The following is a 19,681-nucleotide window of genomic DNA, read 5'->3' on the forward strand; positions in this document are numbered from 1 at the left end:
AGTGTTTTTTTTATCGTTGCAATTATTACACAGCATAATTATGCCGTATCAATGGATTATGTCTTACTTTTATATTACTCTATACAATTACAATGTCCTAAAAACACGAAAAAGTTCTATGCCATAACGTAAGAAAACAAACCGAAATCATAAGATTTTTATTCGAAAATTCCTTTTTTTACATTTTTAGCCACCGGGTAATGGCTTGAAAAATCAATAAGAATTGTTGTAGTAATAGTTGCATTATGTACACATTATATGTATATACATAACATACTATTTTACGTACTCAAATGGTTTCGTTTGATCTTCATAGTGCCTGTTTGCCTACTTCAATAACGTTGTTTACTAATAATAATGTAGGACAAAAACGTTACGTATATATCAGCTGTCTCGTCATTTAACCATAGGTTATGTTGCACAGATACGAACAAATGGTTACAAACCCGAAAGTATAAATACTGACCGTTTCGGCTAGCCGTTCCCGGAAATGTTTAGAATTTTATACAACTCCGTTCCGCCGGAAAAACGAATCAAGTGTTAATTATTGAAAAGTATCTATTTTTTTTTGTTAGTAGTAGCTGATTCTATATGAGGTACCTAAATGAGGCTGACTACCGCCCAATCCAGAACCTATAACAACGTCGACTGGGTCTGATATGCAATAAGGCCTTATCGTCATACTTTTATATTGTCCTTTTAAGATATATATCTATTTACGAAAAGTAAATACAGGAGCAGTAATAGAACATTATATTTACACGTACGTATATTCATGCATATAAGAGACATGTAATTATCGGTGCACGTATGTAACCCGTAACAGCCAAACTAATTCGCATTGTAAAAGGGAATTAGATCAAATTGGTCTTCTTTTTTTCTAAAGAAGTTCTTCAGCATGTACGAAAGTGTCCCGTAGAATTTTAGTTGATAGACCAAAGCTGAATTGGTTTTTAGGAGACTTTTCACAAAGTACCGCTAACCCAAAACATATCCGAGATAGAAAAAGCAATCGCACTCTGATCACAACTCTGTGTGTGTCCTAAAAGGTGTCCTAAAAGGTGAGTGCTGTTTTTCTAATGTGCCAGCAATCATTCGTTCTACTTCTGTCAGCTCACCGAAAGCCAGTGCCTGCTATTATCAAGAAGGACCATCGAGTAACATTCGTCGGCAAGATAATGAGAGAATGTAAAAAGGCTATTCGAAAGGAACAATATGATGACCTTTGCTTTTTTAGTCGTCTCTTGAATACAAGCCTTTCTTCAAGTACAAAGGAATATAGGAGACTCCTTATTCTTAGGACGACATCATTTAGACGGCCCACTCATTGGCCGTAGCGATCATCCTGATGAATAGATTATGGATAATAAAATATAATAATGATCATAGCAAAGTTCCAGCAGTAGGGTCTTGTCAACACATTTCTGCTAACGGCTAGCGATTGTAACCTCATAAATATTCGATGTAGACTGAAAGTTCGTTCCCGGACTCCGGTAGCTTCATTTGTTCTGGTGTCCAGACGTGGCTGAAATTGGGCCTTGAGAACAATTGAAGGCCTCTGAAGGTTTAACATTGATCAATGAAAGCCTTTCTCATTAAAATCACTTTAAAAGCTGATATGTGGTTGGTCGACTTTAGAAGAATTTCAATGTAAAAGTATAAATAACACGATTGTTTTTTACCTTCGATAGGAAGGTAGAGTTCTGGGTTGGGTCCCAAGTATGTACCATTATTTGACAGACGTCACTCGATTTGAATAAGTTGTTAAGATGAGAGCTCTAGCTGGCTTTGCCGCTGATACATCTGTTCGGGAAGAAAACGTATTTTGTACTGCCCTGAGACGGTCTTTAACGGACTGACAGCTTCGATACAAAAATCGTAGGAGTTCCTACATGAATAAATATAATACATCATCTATTTTCAAGCTGGCCCTAGGTCGCTCGAATACAGACTGGCTTGATTTTTAGCTTAACGGCTTTCTGAACATTAGGACTACAAACAACGCAATTTTTTCTTTGTAATAACACAGCAACTACAGTATATATATTTGAACATCTCGTCCAAAGCCTCCTCTGAAATAAAGAACAATTGAAGTATATAAGACAGCAGAAACAACATATTTACATGCCGAACTCAGTTGGACGAGTAACTGAATAACGGCAAGTTACAATTTTAGTACATTGTGCAAACGAGTACACGACGCATATAACTTGAAGAGAACGATTCGCGCTACTTAAACTTTCTATAATAGTCAGACAAAAGAAGAACGAGAAAAAAGTTCCCTTGTCATCGTCTGTAACCTGGAAACGACATATTTATACCTAACCTCTTACCTGATTGACGTTTACCGAGAATTAACTAGGCTAACACAGAATAACGGTCATGACACGGATGCTGATTCGGTGAGTTAAATATCGATTCGGGTTCGGAGATTAGTTCAGTGGCCCGTATCTGCTGTAATATTGACATTGCCATTGACTACAGATTTTTCAACAGCCCAATCTGGGAAAGCGTCTAACGAATAGATGAGTTTTCCTAACGTGTTGAGAGAGACCAACATCGTGCAGATTGCGGTAAGCTTCACGATGAGACCTGGTAACAGCTGTAAGTAAAATAACATCACCAAGTTATATGAATTATAGATTGCTACGTACGTAATATTAAACATTTTGGCCTCTATTTCAATGTTCCTATACTTCAAAGGCCTATTATATACTAAAGGAGTTTAACGACACGGTTCAGTTCTGGCAACTGTATTCGGCTTTCAGCCTTTATTCAGAGAACCAATTTTTACCTTATTTTCCACAATTAGTCTCAGTCATAATGATACAAATATTTACATAGAACGCTTTACCGATAAGATTATGTCTAGAACTTAAGCGTATTCGATGAATGATGAATGGAACGCTTATGTCCCATATGGCATAAAAAATGGGCTTTGAAATTCTTCCAATTATTACGTCGATTAGCAGTCAAGTTCTATTATATGAAGGTGAAGCGCATTTGGGAGGTATGTGTGCGTACCTTAATATCAAACTATTTAAAATTCTCCTTTCTGATTTCACCTTTTTGCCTGTACGCTCTACACCTTTAAATAACGACTTCTGTAGGTCTATTCAAGTACTGCCGTATAGGACTATCCGTGTTTGCCGATGCTCGATGTGTACTTTAGCTCCTTAGCTGATCCTTAGATATTGCCCGACCGAGCCAGTCTCGACAACTGACTCCTGATTCCAATGGATTCCTATCGGTGCATGCCAAACCCAGTTGGCCAAGCTGCCCCGGATCAGGCCCATGCTCTTTATGTGGGAGAACGACCAAAGCGACGAGGAACAGGGATCCGAGTGTTTGTCAACTTTTCATCTTATTGCCCCTTTCCCAGCGGATACCCCCTTCCTCAGGCGGATTCTTTCTGCTCTTGCAACTGCTTGCAATGTGTGTCCCGTTCCTGACGGCGTTCCCGCGGGACAGCAAGGCATCAAGACCGAACGACCAGACGGCTTGGGATTATCCATACATTAATGTTAAGCAAGTGCAACTGGGAGAGGGATGAAGAACGGCGCAGAACAGACAACGACCACCATCTTCAGCATGCACCCACCGATTGGTCCAGCTTGCTCCTAACAGCTGCGAGTCTTGCTTGTTTGTGCAAGGGTTTGTCTTAGCTGTTGGAAATCCAACGCAGGCGCGCTATCTGCCCTTGGAATAGTAGCTGTTGTAGCGATTCTAACCTCTCTTTTTCCTTTTACTCCATCTCCGTGCTTGACCGAATGATTTAGTCGGTGGCTTTTAGTGCGTCTGGCTCTTACTCAACGGCCCATGTCTGCCTAGCCCAATGTGCCTTAGAAGTGCAGATGGCAAGACCCAAGTTGGCCAGCGATATTTGGGAGCGACTAGGACATCTTGGCCTGCTTTCCTAAGACTGAACATTTCAAATTAGTCATACTATTGCTACTGCTGCTATTGCCTCCCTGTTCTGCCGTAAGAGGATAATTGCAAATCTGATGAGATCCGCATCACCGTGGATCACCGTGTACTTTCCCATACTCCATGAAATGTAGGTCTCTATTTGTCGCTGGTCATCAAGAATGTCTTCGCTGGCAACCGCTGATGAGTAAAGCAGCTCGAAAGAGCTAAAAGCGGTCTCCGGCAGGCTCAAACTGGAAAAAGGCCGCTGCGCAGAGGTGACACAGGAGCAATTTTACAGGACGTTTAATCAAAACACGTCCAATGTCACCAAGTAGACCAGATTGTATCATGGCTTTGATTTTCTGACTACTACTTTATATGTATCGGGTTGACCCATAACTCTACCACAGGCCATATCTTTTTGTGGCCAGGCTGACAGACCGCCTAAAGTGTATTGCTTCCAAGTTCCTATTTACGTTAGTAAAAATAGCTTGAAACGAGTTAATATTTCATTTGTATACATTTGTATTTCATTTGTACATATTAAACAATTTAATAAATCCAAATGAAAGGAGTGTACGAGTTCTAGTATTATACAGTAATGAAAAAACATGTACGAAGTACATGTACGAAGCGATTCCGTCCAGTCTCCTTCATATTCCGGTACTCGTTTGCGACGCCATAAAATTTACGTGATACGTGTTTCTCAGTAGCTCTTTGGTCACTCCGTATCGCATCGTTACTGACTTGCAATATCAATTATCCTTAGAATCTTACCATGTCCTTCGTTTTTAGATGAGCGTGAGTAGCAACAATAGCGTTGGCAGGCGTACCAACAGGCAACATGAAGGCATATGAACAAGCGAAAGTCACCGGGATGACGAGGTACAATGGGTTGATTCTTAGATCAGTCGCTAACGAGGCAACGATCGGTAAAAAAATTGTTGCTGTTGCTGAGTTTGTCACGAACTCAGTTAGCATTGCCACGATGGACGAAATTACAAACGCCATCCACGAGGGCCGCAGCAGGTTAAATGCTGCCAAGTGATGACCCATCCAAGCTGAAAGACCTGATTTCTGCAGAAACATACATCCGGCATTATCAGACAGAGGATGAAGGCATAACCATTAGTAAATATGACCAATTAGAAATAAATTAGCGAAGTTAACGGAGAAAAAAAATATTGGATATAGTCGCAAACATGGTTTCTTCCTCAATGTTGTTAGATAACATTAGTTTAGCTGTTGACGTTTCGTAACAAATACACAATAGAGATCGATACGTCTAAGGCACTAACGCGCAGCAGTAACGCCTTCAGATTTAGAATTAGCAAAAATCTATATAGCGCTTTTGAATGAGTAGCAGTTAGCTCTGCAAGACATTTATCAAAGTATAGCTTTTGTAATTCATAATTAAATTAACCATTTTCAATACTGCATCATCTTTAACGGCCCTGATCACAACCGAAACCTAAATATGAATATGTAAATTACCAAAGGCGGTCTAACCTTCGTTGCTTCAGCCATGGCAAAACCGCCACCGCGGAGGAGTATCACTCCCCAGGGCAGACGCTGCTGTATCGTCTGCCATGTAATCAACGGGGGACAAGACCCCACCTCGGAGGGTTTCGAAGGGATCACGAATAACAGCAGAACAATAAACATTGCGCAAGTTGAGTCCTTCGGCCTTCTGGATTTTCCCGTATGTAAATTGCAAATACAAGTGGACAAAGCAACTTATTCCTGATGTTTGATTAATACAGGCATTCGTTTCAGCCCAGAGAGCTGCGAAAACAATAAAACGACTGTAAATAATTTTTATAGAGCTTTCCACAAACAGAGACACATTTATTTCCCCTGTTGTTGTTGTTGTTGTTGTTGTTAAGTTTCACAGTTTGTAAAGTTGATCACAAACATTCAGCTTGCAATTCGTAAGTATTAATATTAACACGCGTAGTTGTACTAACAGATTCTGGTACTGGAACGCATGGGCCCATCCATGCATAAAATGTGGGTCTCTGAACATCCAGAGGAGGATCATACAGACGAACAATGTCAGCACCGCTCCTTCATGAAAGGTTATCGAACCCAGTTCCTCATACTTTTTATTTATTGTTTTCTTAGCTGCATGGCCGTGTGCGTTCAGTCCGGATGGTCTGTAATTATAATCAATGTTTAATAAAATAACAGAAGCTTCTAGGTCTCTTGAAATTCACCGTGTGTTGATTTAATATAATACTGAACTGCTAAGTAATTATATAAATATTGTCACAACAAAGAAATGCATTGAGGAAAGTTAACGTACCTATTCCAGAAATACAATAGCTGAAAGACTCCCCAGACGAGCAGAACGGTACAGACTACGCCCGGTGCCGCAAATATCATCCATGAAGCGTAATCGACAGGGGGAAGTCCATTGTAGTACCTTGACACAAAAAGCAAAACATATTATGAGATCCAGTGTCATTATATACATATATCTAAATATGTATACATGTACTTACTCGTCCATGATAAATTTGAGAATGAGGTTAGGTCCGGCGCTAGTTAACGTTGCTGTTCCGCCAATATTCGCAGCAAAGGCCACGCTGAGGTACAAGCCTTTGGCCAGATGTCGTTCCCTTTGGTGCCGCCGTCGATACTCGGAGTATATATTGTGCTCTGCAAGAATTTCCCTAGAATGCGTAAATGAATAGAACAGGATGAAATGTCTATGCCATGGCGACGACTCTACAGTATAAATATTTGGTAGGAATATGTCCGCCTACAGACATGGCATCTGTTATAAGCTATTTAATCGAAGAACAGAAAGCTAAATCACGCTAGTTGACCGTACTAGAATACGATGCAGGATTTACGACGTATAGGAACTGACTTTTCGGAGCTTCCGTGGCACTGCCGCTTCTCTAACATGGAGGTCTCAGTGGCCTTCTGGCTATACGAAGCTAGTTCTAAATCCTCGGAGGTGGTTCGCCCTCGAGTGCCGAAAATTTCGGTCAAGACGGCGTCGACAATCGGCATCATCATCGCAGTCGTCGAGGTGTTACAGATCCACACCGACAGGAACATTGTGGTAACCATAAATCCCAACATGATCCTGTTTAGCAAACGCAGGTGAGACGATTGGGCCATTGTATTTTCGACGCACAACGTGAAATCCTTACGGTAAAAGTTTACTAACTTAGCTTAGGGAAGGTGCGTTTACATTGGCCGTGCACTAAGCTAAACGCCGGTACTTTCTTTGGTAACATTAGAGCTTTTCGATGTGTAAATGATTCGCGTCTTTCAGAATGCTTGATATACCATTGTACTACTAGAGACATGCCACACTTTTGGCATCAGTAAAACGCGCCATTCGAACTGTGTGGTATGACAGACAACGTTACCTTTGCCTGACCACGAGCCTAAGACCTTAAACGCGTTTCTGCTTACCTGCTTTAGAGGAACGAACGAGCGAATCATGGCAAAGTTCGACATACTTAAAATTGTTGCCACCATTGAATATTAACTTACTCTAAGCACAAAAAAATATGAAAATCAAAGAAGGCAACTGAAACAGTGCCCATCTGTTCTGACTGCTCTGACCACTCAAGTAAATGATTATTAGTTAATTGCTGATATCTATTGAAATTTCTCACGCACCATTTTGGATCAGTTCCTACGCAAAGCATAACCCGAAGTGCGATTCGTCGGTGCAGGCTGCAGTGTTCGATAGCTATGGCCATTATCAAACTTGCCACGAACACCATATTTGTTTCCACCTATGGCACAGTCAACATACGGTGAATAATAAATTAGAAAGATGTTTCTTAAGGCAATGTTACCTCTTTCCCTAAGAAAATTGTGCCCGGAGATCTTGAACGCATCCCACACTCTGACGGCGTTACTTGTGGAGCTGGTAAAAGCACTGCGATATCGAACGCAGTTTAAAGCAACAGCTTATTTAGCAAAAAAAAAAAAACAAATCACTTTTCGAGCTCACGTCAGTCGAGCAGTTCTTCGCAAAGCAGAGGTTCATTAAGGTAAATCTTCACGTAAACTTATTTCCAGTCTAAACCATAACTAACGTCATTTTGCCGAGCTGTCCATATTGTTAGTTAATTTTTTCTTCGAGATATGACAATCGAAGGCTAATGGGACAAACGTCTGCTTTTCCTAACTTTCCTAAACTGAGATCAGTTGGATGTTGGTGCTCAGAGGACTTACACTAACAAATCCCTATATATTCACCGTTTTTCTTCGGCCCCTCGAAGCGTCTTCCACAATTTTCCTCGAAACGAATTGCTAACGCTTCGCGGATGATTGACGATCATGACTAAGCATTTGATAAGATGATGGTTACGCTTAAGCTTGTAAATAATCGTCCTACCACTGCATTGTTTCCCGCCGCATGGCTGTTGTCCAAGCTATGAAGAAATCATAGCTAAAGGGAAGATCGCCTGAATAGACGGTCACACTTCTTCTGTATTATTGCGGTAATCTATATCCGGCAATCGGCTTCTGCCTGATCAGCATTTTTGGAAGGACACAACGTTGTACCATCGCAATTATCTGAAACTCATATCGCTCTGCCGCGTGCAAAGTTACCCTTGGTAGCGCTGCTGTTCCAGTTGAACCTCTGGACGTATGCTGGCAATACATACGGTCTGTTTCTATTGTGCATATTCAATTGGTTAAATAGAAACGTGGCCGCGCTAAATTCCCGTCTTACGTAAGTATGCTAATTGACAGCTTATCGTTTATTCTGTTGCTACGTCCTAGAGATTCATGGAAATCCCGGAACGAGCTGCGTCTGAGCTACGGTTAGAAAACGACGACACTGCGACTTTCCTGTTGACTGACGTATTGTACAAACACTTCGTCGTACGATCAATACGTATTTACTATTATTTATATAATTGCTCCTACAGATAAAGTATTAAGTAGTTTACTTTGTCTAATACTGGACAAAGAGCGATATTTTGGCTGCTTCCACAAAAGACTGTTATAATGGCTGGACGCAATCGTTTGGTCCCTGATCAACATGAACGAGTCGTCAATTGAATTGCTTATTACTATTAATGTTTATCTAGCTTCTCTTCAACTTACAGTTGTTGATAACTGGTCCACAGTAAAGACGTTCGTTAACGAAGTTTTGCATCTTCTGCTATATTTTTTTTATCTATTTTATATAATACGATAGTATTTAAATGTTAAATGTATCGCCGCAGGCAATGTACTATATCATGTAGAGCTTGGCATTAGATCAAAGATGAGCGGCATAAAATTTTACTTATCGATGAACCAGCAATGAACGCTTAATTCTCTTGAGGGTGGCCTCAAAAAACACTAACCAGGTGGATATTACCTCATAATTTGAATCTCAGTGATGTTTTACTCGTTCCACGTATTCACATAGAACTAACAATAGCTAACAGTTACGACAGTACATTAATCAGTGAACTAACCGATTTCCTACACGAAGAAGGTAGGGCTCACCAGGTATTGTTGACACGTTTCATCGGACGAGATGATTCCCAGAGACGGAAATAGAACGACCGGTAACAAGGCCGTAACGGCAAGCGGAAGAGCCTCAGTCATCCAATAGAAGGCCATCAGGACGACCACAAAACCGCACCGGGATTCCTATTACAGACGAAAAGGCCTCATAGTTAGTGAGTCACGATGGACACTGTATGAGAGCAATTCTGCTCATTGCTAGCTGTGTACTGTATATTCCCAATGTTGCAGCTTCGGGATGCGTGTATTATGCGTCGATGATTCTCTGACATCCAATATGGAGTAGATGAAATGGATTCCTATTTTGTAATTCGATGCTCCTTAACCCGGGTTAGAATGCGTACTCAGCTGTAGTTTTGTGACCGCAGGCCATATTTGAGGCTTTATTCCAGGGGTGATTTTGTCCTAAAGGCTAAAATTTGTGGGGTCAGTTTGTATTTGGTGTATGACGAAGGACCTCTAGCATATGTGCGCATTGTCCAGTAGTATTAACAGTAGTTAGGCTGGTCGCTCCTCATTAGGTCTACAGGGGTGACGGAGAGACTCAGCAGAACCGTTTGGTGCTTAACAAAATGCGTATCCATTTACTACGCTCCATTCCAAGCAGCTACGTCGGACAGCTTTCAGAGACACGACGCATAAAGTTTCAAACGCGTGAAGAAACCTGGTATACCCCGTGTTTAATGCCCGGAGTACGACAAGGTTTATGGTGGAGACCTCATGTGCAGTGTGCATCGCTGACAGGACCCGCCAGCCTGGACTTGTAGATATCGGGTAATCGTAGTACCGCTTTTTGGGCCAATGCCGTTTTATCCAGAACTTCGGAGAACAAACAATGTCTTCGTTCCGGAGGAATATCGCGAAAAAGAAAGCCCTTGCCATAATTCTTGATTTTAGGCTAAAATTAGTGAAATTCGTTCACGTCAATAGAATTTTGGGAAACATCTGTTTAAACGACTATGCAAACATTGCATTGATTAAATCCATGTAGTACAATGATGTCGTTATTGGCCGGGTTCGGGTCTGACAGGCACTGCCCAGACTGACACGTCACGTTCGAAAAGTAGATTTTGAGCTAAGTTTAGATAGTGAACTTTGAATTCCGTCGTGGCGCTTACGACCGTGGGTTGATTAAACTACCTGGTAGAGAGACAACGGTCGGACAAGGCGGGCGGAAGCTTTGACACACATTGCAAATAGTCCAGCCTTCGTCTAAGCGTGCGTAAAAAACATCCTTTCTCTACGTTAAATCAGGATAGGGGAGGCCCCATTGCTGCCAAGGGCAAGTTTCGGCTGCAATGTATTACGCAGCAAGCGGCCGTAAGACGTCATTCATTACAAGATAAAATACAGTGTATTGTTTTAATAGCTTTTTGCACAACTTTATCAACCTGCAACGCAATTCAAATTAAATACGTGCTCAATGAAAATGGGATTTATCAGTGTATATCAATGAGCTATGACAGCCTTTCGGCCAGTATAGTAATTGTTAGATAAGAGTAATCGTCTATTTAGTCGGTGTACCGGCTTAACGAAGCCCACGGCAACGATACACACCGTCCCACTTCGGAAAACCCGTATCGACATTGTATATAATCTATTGGTGATTTGTTATCATTTCAATCAAATCACATTGAGCTGGATCGGCCTACCGATGCGACGTACGTGGACGTCTAACGCATATGATATATGCGTAAGACACGCAATGGGAATCCAGTCTGGCTAGTGAACCACGAAGCTTGCAAACTACAAGCACTTACTATGAGAGGCCAGTTGTAAACAAAGTAATCCTTATTTAAGTAATAATTGGATTGATTCAACATGCGTAGGTATAGAACTGGCCTGCTTTTCTGTTTCCTGCCAACTGATCTTTAGTCTTAGATGGATGAAAACGCAGTAAAGCACAACACGAAAATTTGAATTTATATGGAAGCAAAAAGCGTTTTTAGGGGGCTAACAGTTATCTAGCACGAGCATAAGCTAATGACTGTTCATACAATTGTTAGGAAATGGACTCTAGACATGGAGAACTAGTTGTCCTATACGAAACTAGGATAAGTGACAACAGCAGCAAATCTCACTCATTTCATAGAAGGACCTGCAAGCTAAAGCGAGTTCGTTCATTTTTCGAGGATTTCTCGAGCTTACTCCTTCTTATTCTAGTTTGTCGTTCAGGAGGCAGGCGGATCACGACGCCCCAGGATTATGCCCCAGCCTCGATATATTTTTAGCATGTTTTTGGCATTAGCTCTAACATACGCATGGAAATCTCAGTGTACTGGCAGCAAGCTCTTTATATCATCTAATTGTTTAGAAAGGTATATTTTTCAGTGGCAGGCGAATTTGTTTAGTTCTCGAACGACCTTGGATCTGGAATTCCCAAAAGTTTTGCCTTTGCAGTCTTTTCGGATCAGAACTTTTCGGGCACTTCTACGGAAATCGGTATAATATATATTTCTATTAACATAACCGAGTGTCTGACTAAAAGGGCCAAAGTTCGTTATAAATGCGCCGCAGGACCCCTCATTAGGCCAAAAAAGACTTAATAAGCCTATATAATTAATGCAACAAATCGATTTTCTACCTAAAGCTGAGCGTCATGTGGATGGATGCTGAAGCTCATCTAATATTAATTCTGTTTTGTGCCCAAACAAGCTTGGGGTTACAGCTCCCCCACAAGTTACTTGCGTTTCTTTTCGTTGGCCCAGGGCTAGCCTTCAATCTCACATTACAAACAACTCACCTGCTCGAATCGATTTATGTACGTTTTTATGTTTGTCAAAGAGTAGGTCAAGTCTCTTTTGTAGAACACATTATCGTTCTGCCATGTCATCTAGTAGAGCAGATAAACACCGCTAATTAATCTACTATACGCTTTTCGTATAGGATCGCTAATTTTATTGCCTGCCCACACACTGACATCCCTGCAAGGCCCTGCAATGCTGAGCCTAAACAGGGCGCATTAAAAAGATCACCGTCGAAAAGCTGCAATGCTAGATAGATAGTCCGCTAGCGAGTGGTTTAGATCTGTGGAGCGGCTCGGCTAATACGAATGAAAATGAACTATATTTTGAAAAACAGACCAAAAACTTATTCACACACACGAACACTGACGAATTTCAAATGGTAGTGAACGAGGGTTTCATTCATTCATTAGCAACTAATACAATTGGTTTAGTTGGTGCACGAAACATGGCTAAATTTCGTCATTACCTTTAGAAGTCTGCAGAAACTGTGCACAAACTGACTTCCTAAATGGGTCAAAAGTATTTCAAATGAGCCCATTTGTGTTATGTTGACGCCTGTTTCTATAGAAAAGTAATGAACGTTTTCTTTTTGGATATTCTACAAAATGTTTATACTATACGAACGAACAAATTGCAAGATGACTGTGAATGGCCACGCATTCAGGGTGGAACCCCAAACCCGTTGTGTAGAACGCCAGCGTCCTACGAATACGTCAAATTTAACCCATATTGCAGCTTGGACAATTTTAAGCGGAGGCTGTAGCTGACATTTTTCAAATGAGCAATGTAACATCTTGTTTTGCCCTATTTTTTTTTTTGCTTGGAAATCTTGAACTGACTTGGCTGTAATGTTTATTGGTCCTAGAAATGGTTTTGGCCACATTATGTCAAACTTTCTTTAGCCCAACCAAATTCTAGGTCGATGGCCCCGAAAAGCAGAAAACTTTTGCAAAACGAATTGCTCATAACTGGGTAATTATTCTAGATAAAACTGGATTTCGGGCAGCCACTTCTCACAGGTAGCGTGAACTTCGCGTACTACAGCTAAAGTTATCAAAGCCCCTAGTAGTTAAGCCTACAGAGTGATTGAACGATGTTTCAGTTTATCAAGCGAAAGCTCTCTTTCTTGCATTGAGTTCTTGGCTATATGTTTGCATCGAGTTCTACGTGTATTGTCATTACATGTTGTCTCATACTTCAGTCCTAGCGTAATCTTTCGTTATAAATATTTGTTATACAAGCCATCAATCTTTTGTATTAAAGCGCTGAAGAGCTATACAACAGCTAAGCAACAAAGTAGCACTCCGCACTTTAAGACCTCTCAAACGCTACTCAATCAGAGGGAATCAGTAAAGAAAGGGACTGGTCCACTACAATTAGTTGTATCTCATCATACGTATGTAACGAACAGACCGTTGTATTGACAGTCGTCAGTAAAGGTGAAAGCGCCAGTGGGGCAAAGATGATCACACCAGTCTTCCACAGTCGTGCCCATAGCGACGGCTTAGCTATGACCTTGTCAGGTCCTTCCATCCTGAACAGAATTCGTTGCACTCCGTCGGATGAGACTTCCGTTTCGCCGTCGCTAAGCGCACGACCGACGGCTGTCGATTCCGCAGCAGGTATCGATGTTAGCAGGGGCGCACAGGTAACCTCCGAGGTGCACCAATGAACGTCAAAAGCTTCCTCGAGCTCCTCAGTCTCCGACCAGATGGTACGCCTCTGTCGGGACACTCCGAGTCCCGGCCTAGAAGTGCTCCGCTACAATGACCCGACCACAGATACAAATGAGAGAGGGGAAACAAAGAAAGACAATTCGGTAAATTTATGTAGTTTGTCAATCACGGTCAGTAAACTAGAAATACACTCCTGCGTGCTGACTGCAGTGCGGATGGATGACGTAGCGCGGACCACCGCGTCAACAGCGAGAACATAATCATCATAACCATCATCAACTACAATAACCAGTGCACTACCTATGCGAGTGACATCGACCATAATGGTGAGAGCCATCGTTGTCGTTGGCAAGCGGGTAGTAGTTGCTTTACGATATCTTGTGAATCTTGGTCACGCGTCTTCCTTGGCCATCACCGTCGCCAAGGAAACGAAGAAGCGCAAGGGAAAAGAACTCAAAGGGTATTAGCAGCGGCCGACGAACGACTCAATCGGTATCATCAGTCTCATGAGCACAGTAGCAGGTAGATACCGCAATACCAATACGATAAATCCACACCGTGAGTGAAACGCGCATCGATAGAGGGCGCCTCTTGGATGCGAACGTGCTGCGACTTTTGCGTAGTGTCAATGCGATGGCGCCATCTACTGGTACGAGTGAAAGGTTTCTTCGTAGGTTGTGGGATAGGTCGGCTTGGCTGATAAAAACACATGCGGCAGAAACCTACCCAGGATAGTACACGGCCTAACTAAAGCTACAGACGCCTGCTCCATCTTGGCCTAACCTTTCAAATGCAGGAGTTCACGGTACGCCTTGCGCGTTTACTGGTAATGTTCATAGCTCTCATATCGTATATCTACAGGACACTGCTTCGAGCTGATAGCACCGCCTGTCTATCATTTTGTCTGGCTAGCTACCCGGCTCCAACTAGTCGATTCTATAGGCAAAATATTACAGCACGATTGGCAGCTGATAACAGAGATGTTTGTTGCAATTTGGGTCGCTATCTGTACACGTTATCGCATGTCAATTAGACTCTGTTCGCGCGTTTCTTCTCAATAGTTATTATTGTTAGTATCACGAACTGGAACAGGTTTCTATCATATCAGCGCAGTATGGCTATCGACTGTTGGAGACAAATCCTTGCTTCTTTATCTACGAGAGCCTTGTGCATGTTTTTCGCTGAAGCTAAATTGTTTACGAGACAACGGGTCACATGGAAAATAAGAGCCCAATTTCAGCTTATCCAAATATTTGGCGCACAATAATAATCTGATTCATAAATTTATTTTCAATAGCCTATCCGATAATGTGCTATGAAAAAAAAAAATAGAACATTAAAACTTTTTGAACAAATCGGTTATTGAAAGCATACTAGATTTCTAGCTCGAATCGAGCCCAAGTCAAACAAGCTGCTCTGCGTAAATTGGAAATCTCATCGCTGCGCTTCCTATACATTAAACTTTACCTAACTTAATCAAATTATATTAGAAGTTCCTTTATAACAGAATCTAGGATACATAAGAATATCAGTTGTCAGCCGCTTTTTCAAAATATTGTAGATAGCATCCGTAATTTTCAATGACCATATAACTCCCGTTAGTCTGATCTAGAAGCTTTTAAAGGTGGAGGCTGTCCATTTTTGTTCTCAATAACCCTATTGACCGATGAACAATTGATACTTCATTGTAAGTGTTTTTTTGACAGAATGGGGATTTCCTGGGGTCATGGGATCCGCTTTTATTTCTCATATTTACGCATAATGCAGGATCGGGTAAACGAAAAATCCCCTTCAGACAAGATCATTGTCGTCTATTAGTGTCTAAATTTGCTGAAGTTCCTGATCGAAAACTCGGGTCGGTTTCTAGGCGAGTTACCTAGTTTATGCCAAGGCAATTTCCTTGACTGACATGGGTCGTGCTACTGTAAAATGTCTGAGCAACCTAGGATTATCTCGTTCTCCTGCCCGGTAATTTCAGTAAAAACAAGCTAAATAAGTCTTACTTAATCTGTGAATTTGTCTCAGCAAGTAAAACACCACCTATTTTTCTAATACCCAATTATAACGAATAATGGCTGTTACCCTCTTCTCATCCTTCAACTCATTCTATCCGCCCGTTCAATTCCAAGAACAAGAGATCTGTCTTTAGCCTTTGAAAAGTCGGTACTGTCTAGTGTGCATGTTCATTGCAGCGCAGTTTCTCTTTTCCTCTCTTTGCCTTCGAAGCAAAAGACCTCGCCCACACCACAAACTGATAACAGACGCATCTCTGCTATCCCTACCTCAGGAAGGCCATTTCACTGGTGATGTCAACGAAAAACATGCCAGACGATCCGGATAAACCGCAGCTAGAAGATGCCTAGAGGCATAACGTGACAGCATACCAACATCGCTGCATTGCCCGAGCGATTAGTGGAGCAGCCGTGCGATAGAAAAAGTTAGCCATCGACAGATGTTGCCCCCTGTTTTTTCCTCTGTACTTGCCCCGCGAACAAACTCGGCTTTTTCTGGAATCATCCACCGGGCCAGTGGCTTGCGGTACTGACTCCAAAAAAGAAGATATTAGTCTTACCGGTCTCTGCCGGCATGTCTGACTGACATCGTTGCCATGCGGGGCTTTGTCGACACATTCAGAACATCTGCCTCAAGGGCTTCCAGTCCCGGTAAATAGTTGAAGCGGTCAGTAATTGTGTATCCAGCAACAAGAAGTGATTTATTTTATTTGATTGTGTCATAGGAGACAAAGCCATCAAATGACTTATAGAGGGCGAGGGCAGCCCACCCGTAACAATATAGGGGCTTAACGAATAGGTGCCGAAGCTCGTTCGGCTGGCACTAAAAGCTTGATTGTTTCGGGCTAATTCTTCATTGTTGCGTGAACAGATGTATCGCTAGAGGACGCTAGTCTAGAGCACAAGTAAGGAATCTAGCGATTGAAGAAGCGATATAATCTTAAGAAATAAGAGATGTATGAAATGTATGTTAAGGATCAATAAAGCATGAGACAAAAAAGTTTCTTGACAGTTTGGTAGCCTTCATTTAACATATGTATATATATGAGAGAGAACCACATGTTTTCAAAATGTATGTCTGTCCACCTCGTACGTTTACGAATCCTAAGATTGTCCGGATTGTACAAAAGCTTTTTGTACGCGGGCTTATCAACGCACATTTTGTCATAGCTCTTAGTCGTACTAAGCTACACTGATGTTATTCGGAAGCACAAGAAGGCAATAAAATCTGAGGAATAACCATATGACTATATACATTTTTCTGCTGGGTCCATTCAAAGATGCGCCCAATACCATCCGAAAATCGTGTAATCAAAACGATTAATAACATGGGTAAAATTTCGATTTGTACTATTGACTATTCATTGTTTAGAACGTTTTTGCAGCCACATTCATCGGGTGCCGTAACTCACGCTCTGTTTTATAGTAATTCTAAATGAGCAATATAAATAAAATCTTGAATATTTTGTGATTAATAATTTATTTAAGTAATGAAATAACAAAGAAATGGTATACAGTGACGAGGTTAAGTTGTTTTGCTTTGTCTGAAAATAATAACACGATGGTAAGCAATATGAATGAGAAATGGCGTAAGTTAGCGCAGTAGCTTACCGCGGCAAAAATAGTACCTTTCAGTTCTGACGTATTGTATATCCCAACTTGCAAACAGATATTACTAGAGCTTTTTTGCTAAAACTGGGTTTCAGACTCGTGATTTCGTTGGGCCAATATTCCGAATCTGCCGTGAATCATCGTGACCTGGATAACTACATTTCTCGAAGCCAGTCAAACGAATTATTCGGCGACCTGATATGAAGACAAATTTAATAAATGCAAATATCTCTAGTATATATAAAAATGCAGAGACATCTAAAACCGTTTAACTGAGCCTTGGGCGATTTCATTAATGAACACGTATTTCTTTTAGGTCGCGTACGAACACTGATGAAGACGAACTTCGTCCTCTGCTCTCTCAGCCATCGCTGATAGGAGGTTAATTCGACTTCGTTAAGCGTCTAACAATGTTGCTTTACTGGCAAGCCTAGTAGCTTGATATACACTGGTATAAACTAATAATTCGGTGACCGTAAGAGGCTCACCTTGGCGGTTGGAAGCCCCTTAAACAGAGGGCTTCGTAACTCAACTGCTGGCAACGGGCGGGTTTTAATGGTAGACGTCACGCCAGAAGTATTAGATATTCTTCTGCTCACTTGAAACGTAACACACGAAAAACGTGGCTGCTATGCCAAAAATCCGCCTTGCGTTATCGCCCACCGGATTCACAGTTACCCCAACGTTCCTCATCAACGCCATTTACCTGATATTTTACTCGGATTGTTAAAACAGCTTTCATTGTGATTGTTTTAATTCGCAAAGCTGGCTCTATAGAGTATTATTGGACGAACAGAAATCAGAGGACACACTTTATTTTGAGATGAAAGCAAATGATTATTATGTAGTATTTCGGAGTGTAAACGATAGACGAAACTGGGAGCCCCGTGGTAGCTATAAGGTCACTTTCCACTGGTACAAAAATACGTACGTTTTTCTAGTCGCAGTAAACCGTTTAAACATCGAAATTATCATCAAATTCTGTGAGGGTAACTTCCAATACTATGTAGCGCTAAGGATAGCTACGAGCAGTGCCCTTAACGCCACCTAACCGGCACACCTAACAACATTGCTTCTTGTACAATAATATTGTTTGTCAACTGGGTAAAAAGATTCCCCTACAAAAACAGGAAGATAAAACTGTATATTATTTGAAGGTGTTTGTACTTTTGAGTGACCTCCTTCTTTAAAGCGAGCCTTTTAACTTTAAGAGAAACCATATGGCAGCAGGTTTTCAGAACGCCTCGCGCCTCACACTAAAGGTACTCGAGATTGTCTTGCTGAAGCTCGTATAGCCCTGAGTAAACGCTACTGCGTAATGATACGATATCAACTGATAAAAATATCGCAAACACCCGATTGACAGTTCTGCTATGTGTACATCCAACACGAAATCCCACAGCAACAAGTAAAGTAGACCCAGTAGGTCGGTACGATTGGCACCTGTAGGCTTGCATCTGTCCTAGTAATCATTGTCACACCACCGCTTTTTTCGTTGGTAAGACCCTCAGGGAACAATATGCACTGATGTTAGGTTGATTTTTCGCCGATCTACAATACCCTGAGATCAACCTTTTTGTATCTCACAAAGCCATTACTCAAGCTGCACTATCATACGCATAGTAACTAGCAACAGCCACTGGCAAACGTGACTTGGTTCGGATTCTCTTTCTGGACAATACAAAGTCGTGCTTGCATGTAATGACTGTCTGCGTTCCTCTAGCACTTCACCGTAGTCTCACCTCATTCCGCACTCGCGTTTGGGGACGGCCACTGACGGAACAGAGATTTAGTCTGGTCATTTTTGTCGTCCGGGGGCTCCATTGAAGTCAGGAATCTCCCTACAGAGGTTGTTCTCAGGGTATGACAAGTGTAAACAGCGGCCATGTGGCAGGTCGGGGCGAGAGGGAGGAGCTGAGACTGGAAAAAGTATGTGCCAAGGCCCCTCCAATTTACTGGGTGTCTCTTGGGGTTAGCCTAGGTAGGGAAATACGGAGGTGGCGAGATAGAAACGTACAACACGGAAATGCTAATATTATTTACTAAAAAAAGGGGACCTTTAATAGAGGACAGCGAAATTTAATGATGGATGTACTTTTTTCAAGTTACACAAGCAAACAAGTTAACATCCATTCCAACAAACAAGCGTTGAATAAAGCTGCGTTTACAAAATAGCAAGGATGCCTAACTAGTTCGAATCCTTTAGAATAGTGAACACACGTATAGC

General features: G+C 41.6%; 1 protein-coding gene across 3 annotated transcripts; it reads right to left on the minus strand.

Annotated features, from left to right (window-relative positions):
• Positions 1-124: 124 nt before the first annotated feature.
• LOC111252753 (Na(+)/citrate cotransporter-like) lies at positions 125-19,347 on the minus strand. 3 transcript variants are annotated; one of them, XM_022811127.2, is made up of 12 exons: positions 19,197-19,347; positions 13,569-13,916; positions 9,388-9,534; positions 7,552-7,670; positions 6,785-7,006; positions 6,414-6,584; positions 6,215-6,334; positions 5,877-6,065; positions 5,419-5,599; positions 4,687-4,986; positions 2,334-2,602; positions 125-2,072 (listed from the first exon to the last, which is right to left on the minus strand). In XM_022811127.2, the coding sequence occupies exons 1-11, from the start codon at positions 19,254-19,256 to the stop codon at positions 2,438-2,440; spliced, it is 2,022 nt and encodes a 673-aa protein (XP_022666862.1). In that variant the 5' UTR covers positions 19,257-19,347; the 3' UTR covers positions 125-2,072; positions 2,334-2,437. The 3 variants fall into 3 exon arrangements, with proteins under 3 accessions (XP_022666862.1, XP_086848612.1, XP_022666863.1); XM_086992486.1 differs by lacking the exon at positions 19,197-19,347 and adding an exon at positions 14,151-14,320; XM_022811128.2 differs by lacking the exon at positions 6,785-7,006.
• Positions 19,348-19,681: the final 334 nt, after the last annotated feature.

The sequence above is a fragment of the Varroa destructor genome, unplaced genomic scaffold, assembly GCF_002443255.2.
Source record: "Varroa destructor unplaced genomic scaffold, Vdes_3.0 BEIS01000006.1, whole genome shotgun sequence".
NCBI lineage: Eukaryota > Metazoa > Arthropoda > Arachnida > Mesostigmata > Varroidae > Varroa > Varroa destructor.